The sequence below is a fragment of the Apium graveolens genome, chromosome 11 (genome assembly GCF_009905375.1).
Source record: "Apium graveolens cultivar Ventura chromosome 11, ASM990537v1, whole genome shotgun sequence".
In the NCBI taxonomy this organism is placed as follows: Eukaryota; Viridiplantae; Streptophyta; class Magnoliopsida; order Apiales; family Apiaceae; genus Apium; species Apium graveolens.
The window spans coordinates 192,234,361-192,245,707 of NC_133657.1; the positions used below are offsets into that span (position 1 = coordinate 192,234,361).

An 11,347-nucleotide genomic window follows, 5' to 3' on the forward strand; every position below is an offset into this window, starting at 1 on the left:
TTCCGCGCTATTTGTAAATTTTGACTTTTAGGATATGGGTTGGGCTATAAGTCATTTAGTTTTTGATCTTAGTGATTTTTTTTTGTTCGGACGAATGGTTTCTGATTTTTCAAATGCAAAGCTTTCAACAAACATATCTACATTTCAAGTATACCACGTGCATGACAATTATACAATATTAAGTTATTATTAAATATGATGGTTATTTTAGAATTTAAATAATACATGACTCTTTAAGAAAAAAAGAGAATTACACGAAAAATATTTTAGTAAATTAACAAGATATAGAAATATTCCCTGATTTACATTTAAGCTTATAATTGTAGAATAATTATCAGCCAGATCTTTATGTAAAAAAGAGTAAATTGAAAATATTAATATGTATTTATTCTTCATAAATTTTATGATTTTTCTATCAAAAAAAGAAAAAGATAAACCGTGCATATTCTCATTCTAATCAATTTCAGAATATTTCTTAAAATGTCGGGTTCACTACATTAGATATTTACCCAAGGAAGAGCCACAAGATTTAACATAGCGGTTGAGAGCAAAACCACACCAAAAAACCCTAAAAAATTTGAATAGATGCGGCCTCTCCGAAAGGTTGCGACTGGCGGGTCAAATACACCCTATATATTCACACCAAGTCTCTGCTGTAGATGAGCGCTCTTGTCTATGTTTGGTTCTTACTGCTACAAACTCTTCACATTTCCTCTTCAAATTACCCTCTAAACATTTTGTTTCTATTTCCTCTCAAGTTTCCCTCTCTTGCTCCCACATCTAATCACCTATATACACCTATAATTCTTTTCAAGTCATGGCAATGGAGATTGAGTTTGAATTCTATGAATTTAAGCATAGGTTTGCCTTGTACGATCCAGCTTCGTATTTCGATGAAAATATTAGCGACCAGCATTTTAATCTTTACCATACCATCGACCAGACACTTTTTTATAGGCTAGTCCGTAAACTTGGTCGTAACGTTGATGAATCTATGTTTGTGGTGGCATTCTTAATCTGGCTGGAAAGAATCTGTTATAGCAAGAATGTTGTCCACAAAGTAATTTCTTGGCCATTTCATTTGATTAACCAACTTGCAAATGAGATTGCTGGTTTTTTTATGTGGATGGAGAACAAGGACGTAGGTCAAGAGTTGTTTGATCCTTGTTTGCTTCAGATGTTATGCTCTCGTGAAATCAACGTGCTCTACTTTCGGGAGAAACGGAGTAAGGTCAATGAGAGTGTCAGGAATATAGTCTCTGAAGTTTGTGTGAGGGCGTTTAGAGATATACTGACAAGTGATAGTCAGTTTGTAGATGTTCATGGAGATAGGATGTGGTTTGGTTGTAACACCAATCCAGTTTTTGTGCCACGTCCTCCTTTGTACCACAATGTTGTAGGTCGGTTTCCTCAACCAGGGTTAGGTGCAAACTTGGGTCCTAGAAATTATTATAAGTGTAGATATAGTAATATAGACTCACAATAAGCAAACGTGCTTGACTAATATTTCTGAATGGATAATAATTGAAGAGATGACTAAAATGGATACATGCTGAATGTTTAAAACAAGGAAAACTAACAACTATAAACCAGGAACTAAATACCTGATTTATCTCCATTACTCTCCTAGATAGACTCAACTACTAAGACCTATTCTAACTGCATATAACCACGTATACACAGCTTATTTATTATTAAAACAGAATTAATCATATTTAGATTAAATTAATATTCCAACAAAACTCCCCCTTAATCTAAAATTGATTAAGGTCCTTGACTCCCAGCAGCTGGCGCATCCTTTCAAACTTAACAATTGACATGGGCTTTGTAAGAATATCTGCTCGTTGTGCCTCTGTGTTCACATGTCTGATAACTATGGAACCTTTCTCTACACATTCTCGGATGAAGTGGTAGCGCCATCTATGTGTTACTACGTCCGTGGAACACTGGATTTTTAGCAAGGTCTATAGCAGACCTATTATCAATGTAAAGCACAACTGGTCCAGCTTTGATGTTCATAATAGACTTAACAAACTTTGTAACCAAATCCCTTGACAGGCCGCAGCCGTGGCTGCCATAAACTCAGCTTCACACGATGACAACGCCACACATCGTTGTTTTTGAGATACCCATGTGATCAATGATTCATCAAGATAAAAAGCCATACCTCTTGTTGATTCCTGTCCACAATGTCGCCTGCAAGATCACTATCAGAGAAGCCAGAAAAAAAGCATATAGTCACCACGACCTCGAGCATACACCAGTCCATAGTTTAACGTCCCTTTCACGTACCTCATAATTCTTTTTACAGCATTCAGATGTAACACAGTAGGTCTCTCCATGAATCTACTCACCAAGGCCTACTGCATACGCAATGTCAGGGCGCGTATGCACCAAATACTTCAAACCACCCACCATACTCTTTAAAATCCGTAGAATTTATAGCTTCACCTTTCTCATCCTTGTGTAGTTGAATCTTGGTTCCATCGGTTACTTGGCTGAGTTGCACTCTGTTAAGCCAAGCCTTCTCCAACACTTTCTAGCGTACGCCATCTGTTTTAACTCGATATGCCCTGCTCCTTGTTTTACTTCAATGCCAAGATAATAACTCAGTTGTCCAAGATCTGACATCTCGAATTCTTTACTCATCTGTTCCTTGAACTGAACAATATTGGTTACATTCGTGCCGTGATGATCAAGTCGTCTATATATATACCTATAATCAAAGTTTCATCATCCTCCTTTTTAGTATACACAGCATGTTCCAACGGGCATTTGATAAACCTAAGTTTTTCCAGACACTTATTCAGTTGATTGTACCAAGCTCGAGGAGCTTGTCGAAGCCCGTACAGTGCTTTAAAACAACCTGAAGACCTTTGCTCTTCCCCTTGCATCTCATACCTTCTGGTTGTTGGACATATACCTCCTCATATAGTTGACCATTTAAGAACGCTGATTTAACATCCAAATGATGAACTTCCCAAGAATTTTTGGCTGCCAATGCTAGAAGTAGTCGTACTGTTTCCATCCTTGTTACTAGGGAAAAAGCTTGTTCGAAATCAATACCACATTTCTGTACATATCCCTTGGCGACGAGTCTTGCCTTATGCTTCAAAATCTTCCCATCGGTGTCCTTTTTTACATTGTAAACCCACTTCAAAGCAATCGACTTGTGACCAGGTGGCAAGTTTGTCAATTCCCCGGTTCTGTTTCTCTCTATAGCTTCAATTTCACAGTCCATGGCATGTCTCCAGCAACTTTCTTTTACTGCTTCTGCGAAATGTACTGGTTCATCAATCCCAGCTAACAACAACTCGTCAGCTAAGTCATCGTCCAGTTCCTGCTGCTCAGTTTCATTGTATATGTCCTGAAGTAGCCTGTAACGATAAGGTGACTCACTACCATCATAGGCATCTTATTTAGAGTTTCTGTGGTGCTGTAACGAGACTGAGGAGTCTGTGAGGGTATGTGACTGAGGTGACTCTGCTTCACCTAATTCCAGAAGAATGATTGTTTTGACCAGTTTTCATTTCCCATATTTTCCACTCGAGGAGTGCCTTGATCACTCGATATTTCTTCGTCCTGAGTTTCTTCACCGATTACCCCTGCCACAGTGAACGATGTCGACACCTGTGTATCATCTTTAGTTGCATTGTTCCAATTCCATCCCTTTGCTTCATCGACATGACGTCCCGGCTAATGTGCACACGCCTAGTGTCGGGATTGAACAAATGGTAAGCCTTTGTACCTGCTTCTCGTCCAAGATGAATAACACGAACACTTTTGTCATCCAATTTAGTTGTATGCACACTTGGTACTTTCATATAAGCAATGCAGCCAAAGACCATGAGATATTCCACCTGTAGCTTTTTCTTTGACCATGACTCATAAGGCGTTGCACCTTCAACTGCTCGAGTTGGCACTCGGTTTAACAATAAACGGCGTGCCTTATTGCTTCTCCCCACATATACATATGCATGTTTCTTTCTTTCAGTAGACTCCTCCCCATGGCAACCACAGTTCTGTTGCGTCGCTCCACAACTCCGTTATGTTGTGGAGTGTATGGAGCTATAAAGTGGCGAGCAATACCCATATCGTTACAAAAACTTGCAAAGGCCTTCGAGCAGAATTCTCCTCCTCTATCAGTGCGAAGAACTTTAATAGTCTGGTTTGATTCCTTTTCCACTAATACTTTAAATGTCTTAAATATGTCAGTGCTTCAGCCTTTGTCCTGAGCATATAAACCCTTATTGCACGACTAAAATCGTCAACAAACAATAGAAAATACTTGTTACCAGCTGGTGTTGGTGGAGAGATAGGGCCACAGATGTCTCCATGGATGAGTTCCAGCCGTTCCTTGGCACTAAAGACAGACTGTGTGGGAAACGGGCGTCTCGCCTGTTTTAGACATCAAGTATCCCTTACACACTTCCTTTGGGTGTGTAAAAGTGGGCAAACCATGTACCATTCGATTCTTGGACATCAGATTCATAGAGTTAAATTTCACATGACCAAGCCGTGCATGCCAAAGCAAGGTCAAATCATCTGCTTTTGTTAACAAACACATTCGAACTAGTATCCTTTGTTAAAACCTTGTATAATCTATTTGATGCATGCTTCACTTTCATTATCATGGTATTTTTTCTCATTATAAATCCACAAAAATTCTCCCTTAATAATCACTTACTACCACCTTCAGACAATTGGCCCAATGAAATTATATTATTGCATAGACTTGGAATAAAGTATACCTCTTTGAGAGTACATTCCTTGCCATCCTGAGTTGTAAGATTGATTGATCCTTTCCATGTATTTCAACTGTGGATCCATCTCCAAACTTGACTCTACCTCTCACTCCTTATCAAGTTTAGTGAACTTGTGACGGTAACCGGTCATGTGTTACTAGCCCCATTATCGAGATACCACACACTTGTGTCCCTTTGTCCTTCGAATCCAGCTTTGTTCAATTTGGACTTACTCCTCCTTCATGGAGCAAAAACATCTCATCCTTGACACCATGACATTCTGCCAGCAAAAGAGTGGGTTCATCATCATTTACATAGGCCAAATTTGCCTCATGTGTTTGCTCCTTTTCTCTCCTGGGTTTACGACACTCCGCAGCATAGTGTCCGTAAGCACTGCAATTAAAACAATGTATGTTGTTTCTGTCACGACCACTCTAGAGAAGTCTCTTCCCTTTGTTACATCTCTTCCCTGTGAGCTACCTCTGTTCGCCTCGCTTCACCCACTCATCCCGAGTGAGTAATAGTTGGCCTTCCTTATTCTCCCTTTTCACCCATTCTTCTTCGGTGAGAAGTAGCTGTTGATCACTGCTCTCATTTTTCCCACGTACTCTTTCTTCATGGGCCTTAAGAGAGCCCACTGTCTCCTCAACAGACATTTGCTCCAGGTTCCCGAACTGCTCAATAGCTGAAGCTATCTGTAAGAATCTGGTGGGTACAGCTCGCAGAATTTTCTTGACCACGTATTCTTCTTCAATCTCCTCTCCCAACGTACGTATATTGGCTACTAAGCCGTTCAGCCTCATGCAGAAATCGTCAAGTTGCTCAGTGTCCTTCATAGTGAGGGCTTCAAACTCTGATTTAAGAGTCCGAACCTTCGCTTTTTTTTACTTTATCTGCACCCAGATGTACTGTCTTGATGGCATCCCACGCCTCCTTTGAGGTTTTCTTGTCTGCAATTGACAAAACAGGTCCTCAACAATTCCCTGGTAGATTATGGCCATTGCACGTTTATCCTACCTTATCCTCGACAGCTGCTTGTAGTTTCTTTAGGTTCTATCGCATCCCACACGCCGTGAGCTTGCATGAAAACCTTCATTTTTAGTGACCATGCTGTGTAGTTCGTTTTGTTGAGCATCGGAAAACTTAAACCAAATGAGCCCTCCTTTCCCTTGTTAGTTTCCATGAGTGTACAGACAGATTGTATGTATCAGCTCTGATACCAGATATAAGTGTAAGATATAGTAATATAGACTCACAATAAGCAAACGTGCTTGACTAATATTTCTGAATGGATAATAATTGAAGAGGATGACTAAAATGAACTACATGCTGAATGGTTTAAAACAAGAGAAACTAACAACTATAAACCAGGAACTAATACCTGATTTATCTCCATTACCTCTCTAGATAGACTCAACTACTAAGACATATTCTAACTGCATATAACCACGTATACCACAGCTGATTTATTATTAAAACAGAATTAATCATATTTACATTAAATTAATATTCCAAAAACTCCCCCTTAATCTAAAATTGATTAAGGTCCTTGACTCCCAACAGCTGGCGCATCCTTTCAAACTTAACAATTGACATGGGCTTTGTAAGAATATCTGCTCGTTGTGCCTCTGTGTTCACATGTCTGATAACTATGGAACCTTTCTCTACACATTTTCGGATGAAGTGGTTAGCGCACATCTATGTGTTTACTACGTCCGTGGAACACTGGATTTTTAGCAAGGTCATCTACATGCAAGATGTGTCGATGTGATGAACAACCATTGTACGCTAGAATGGTTTGCCGTTCTTCTTCCATCATTCCACACATTTCTCCTCCCTAAATAAAGACCAAGTACTCCATTTATGGGAAGCAAGTCTGGGCCAAAAAGTATATTAAGAGAAGTCGCCAGTCCACTTCTGATGATTAGTAAAAAAACATCTGAACTAGCCTTTTTTTTCACCTATTTATGTTAAAGTTGGTGGCTTGTGGTAAATGTTTCACCACTTTTTAATATTGAAAACTTGTATTTTTGAAGAAGATACATCATGTTGTTCAAATTTATTATCTTAAGAATTTTTTTCTAAAATAAATTGAATTAATTCTCATGTTGAAGTACAAAGTTACTCAGTAATAGATTAAGCCATATAGAAAATGAGATATGATTAATAATATTTATAACTACAATAACATATAGAAATATTTTATTAATATTATAAATTAATATAATATTGCACCATACTACGACTCTTGTTCCCACCATAAATTCTAATTTAAAGATGCACATGAAAGGTTAACAATCATAAAAAAGATGGCCACAACATATTCTCTACATAATCAAAAATTTTACTTAATAAATAGATTTTAAAATCATAATCTAGACAACTGACGAATAACCACAGTCTATGTATCATATCCTAGTCTAGAACATTGTCAGAGTCTATGTATGAGAGTAAATTATCCGAGTCTCCAGATAAGTCCTAAGTCTATATATATTATCTAACGATAAAAATTAAGAAATTAATGATGTTTTGAAGGCAAATCTTAGAGATATCCTCGAATTATTTTATGTAAACGGAAAAAAAAAATTTAGATAAATTTGAAAGAAAGACATTCGAGGGAGCTTTTAATAGAAGTCAAAAATAGTGCGTGATTTCATGTAATTTATCGAACTTATGGTTTGATAGAAAAGAAGCTATAATAAATATTGTTAGTTAATACTTTATGTCATTCATTGTAATATTTTCCAAATTTATTCTAAATTTTGATTTAGTTTAAATAGAATAGCTATTGATGTTTTTGCCACTTTGATAGTTTTTTAATCCTAATTTATATAATACAAACAAGGTTAGACATTTTTTTTATGTTTTTACAATAATATTAGAAGACTTAAAAAGAAAAAAGGCATGAAAGTTAGTTAACTTATGTCCATCATTTCTTGTACAAGTAATTCTACTAATGTTGCACAAATATCCCAATAATATACAAGTCAAGATGAAAATCAGTTATCTTACCTATTACACCGCCACATACCTCTAACTCACCCAGAATTGTGATTATCTACAAAAACATTTTTTATTAAAAATAAAAAATAACGAAGATGCTCTTGACAACCGATAACAAATTTTGAAAATAAGATGGTTGTGTCCAAACTTGGAATGATGTAATAATGTGTGGACTTAGGAGCTCCGATGAAAAACTAGTAAAATTTTATTTTAGTTGTCCGTTATTTGATTATATGCGTGTATAGATATATCCGATGCAATTGTCGATTATTTGTGTGTGTGCATATTCATACGAACACACATAGACACGCACATATATATATATAAATTTTCAAATTTTATTTTTTACTATTATTTCTGTATTTGTGCTTATGCATCTTGACTACTTAATTTTTGCATATGTTTGTATACCGTGTTTAGTATGGTTGTACCGATTTACTAGGTGTACCTAATCACCTTGTTTTAATCTTGACTAGTTCATTTTCTTTCAAGAAGCCTGAGACAAAACAACAAAAAACTATAGATGTCATTCAAGCTCCTGTAAATTAGAAATATCCAATTGTCAAATTTGTTTTGTTGAGGACACACAACGCGATTTGTACATTACACTATCTAACCCCCCGATATTTCCCAATCTTAAAACATTTTATTGAAAGGAGCCATAATAATTGACACCCTTATTGATTCTATTCCCCAAATTCATTTGGGCAGGAACACTAAAAACACAACTTTAACAACACAACTTTAGTCTTATTAAAACATAAAAACATTTATCGCTTCTGAATTTAGAATAGAGAAAACTTGTCTATTTCAAAACTCCGCATATACGGACATGTTAAAACATCTAGCTATTCTGAACATAGAATAGTGAAAGAAGTACTTGTATAATTATAAGTAATGAGTTTGATATGTAAAACATTTAACTATTTTGAAAGTAGAATTGATGAGGAATATATGCGTAAAGCTAAACATATTAACATGCAAAATATTTTACTATTATGATATTATAACAAGGGTAAAACACTTGCCTTTGGTCCTTAAAAATTATGCGCACTCGCATTTAACACAACAATCTCATTCTGACATCTGATGACAACATCATATTTTATTCCCTCAAGTCTCTTTATCTGCCACTCATGTCATTGCTACAAACCCAACATGCATTACCATTCAAATATTTTCTTTTGACTTCAACGTTTGGTCATGATAGTCTAGAACGATCCGCATCTATAATTATAAGATACATCATTAATCATCTACACGATAATTACTCGACAAACTCCTTTTCTAACATTCTATCTTCTATCCATACGATAGTCCACACATAATTAAAATATTTAAGCTTAAGAATCTCAAATCATGTAGGCACATAATTCAAATAACACATAAACACATAATTCAAGCAACATGTAATTCAATTTTTCAATCGATTCAGTTTGGTATGTTTAAAATTGAAATCAAGCCAAGATACGACTTTTGGTAAATACGCCACATAGAGATGTTTACAAAATAAGCGACCATTCGACACAAAAAGATTTAGGTCTCGAAAGTATTTTTAATGGAAGCCGAATATTTTTCAGAGTCTAGATGCGTTCGTTTTGTACTAAACAGACAAACAGTCTATTTATTATGAATAACATAAGAATAATTCAAATAATAATAATATTAATTGATTATTTAATACCTTTATATATTTTTAAAAAGTCAAAATATTTTTGAAAATATTATTTGATTTAATTATAAATAATTCATTTACCTATTTATTAATAAAACAAATTATTTAAAAATTCAATCAACCCATTTAGATTAATAAATAATTAACTAGAATAAATTAGAAATTATTTAATCAAATTAATAAAGCAAACAATTTTTGGAATTTAAAAACAATTCAATTTAATTATTAAAAAATTAATTGAATAAAATATTAGATTTAAAAAGAATTTCTAGAATTTTTAATAGATCATAATCCATAACTAGTTTTTTGGAAAATGTGTTTGTTTCTTATGGATCGAAACATTGTCAACTCCGAGTCACCGAGAACACAAGACCCGCAGGTAAAACAACAGATTCTGACGAAGGTCGATAGTCCGGCGAGGCCCCAATTGGGACGAAAATAACTCGAATTCTATGATTTTTCAGTTGGGTTTCGTTCTAAACTAAAAAAACTCGTTTTAATTCATAACATCACTAAACGATCAATCGATCGTAATTTTCGATAAAAAATTTGAACATCACGTTCGATTTTCGGCCAAACTCGACGCGACTGAAAATCTGAACTAACCTTGACGAAAATGAAGGTTAATATGCAAGCACACGACACCTGGAAGGCAGTGGAGCTTGCAGATCCAAAGGTTACAGCTGAGGAAAAGAAAGATAGGTTGGTTTTGGCAGCCATCTATCAATCCATTCCGGAGGACATCTTATTGTCAGTGGCTGTTAAGAATACAACAAAAGAAATATGGGATGCCATCAAAATGATGTGCCTAGGTTCCGATCGCGTAAGACAGGCCAAGGTGCAGACCTTCAAGTCAGAGTTTGAGGTGCTTAGCATGAAGGAGACAGAAACTATCGGTGAGTTCTGTATGTTGTTAAACGACCTGGTAAACAATATACGAGCGTTGGGTGAAATTGTTGAAAAAGGTTGTGTGGTGAAGAAGCTGTTGAGGGCTGTCCCTTATAGGTTTCTGCAAATAACCTCTGCAATGGAGCAATTTGGAAAGTTGAATGAGATGTCAATAGAGGAGGCCGTGGGATCATTAAAGGCACATGAGGAAAAAACTCGTGGCCAAATAGAGAAGCTTGGAAATCAATTACTCTTGACTGAGGATGAGTGGACAAAGCGAGAAACAAATGGAGGGCAACTATTGTTAACCAAGGAGGAATGGTTAAAGAGAACAAGTACAGGAGGAACTGATAGTTCACAAAACCAGAAATTTCGAGGAGGGTCTCAGGGATTACATGGTGTGAGAGAAACAAATAAGGTAAAATGTTTTAATTATCACAACTATGGACATTTTGCTGCAACTTGTCGTAAACCACAACGAGGTAGGGAGACAAATCAAGAGGTGAACTTATCAGAAATCCATGATAATGAACCTGCTTTGCTTATGGTAAAACAAGAAAAAGTGGAAGAACGAACACTCTTGTTGAATGAGAAAGATGTTCGACCAAAGTTAAGCAAAGATTCTGAGATGCAAACTAAATCCAACTTGTTGTATTTGGATAACGGAGCTAGTAACCATATGACTGGGTTACGATCGAAGTTCAAGGAATTGGATGAAAGTATCACAGGTCAAGTGAAAATTGGGGATGGTTCGTTGGTTCATATGAAAAGGAAAGGCTGCTCATGAAGGTTAGAAGATCTGCAAATCGGCTTTACAAGATCATAATGGAATCAAACAAAGGTAGTTGCATGCTGTCAAAATTGAAAGATCCAGAGTGGTTATGGCACTTACGTCTTGGCCATGTAAATTTTCAGGCAATCAAACTAATGTCTAAAAATAACATGGCATATGGGATACCTAAATTGTTAAATCCAAAGGAGATGTGAACCGGCTGTTTGATGTCGAAGCAGGCAAGGGGATTGTTTCCGAGCAAGG

General features: G+C 36.1%; 1 protein-coding gene across 1 annotated transcript; it reads left to right on the forward strand.

Moving 5' to 3' along the window:
* The first annotated feature begins 10,039 nt into the window (after positions 1-10,039).
* Positions 10,040-11,098, forward strand: LOC141696340 (uncharacterized). The gene has a single exon (XM_074500494.1). It carries the CDS (start codon positions 10,040-10,042, stop codon positions 11,096-11,098), a length of 1,059 nt encoding a protein of 352 aa, XP_074356595.1.
* The last annotated feature ends 249 nt before the right edge of the window (positions 11,099-11,347 follow it).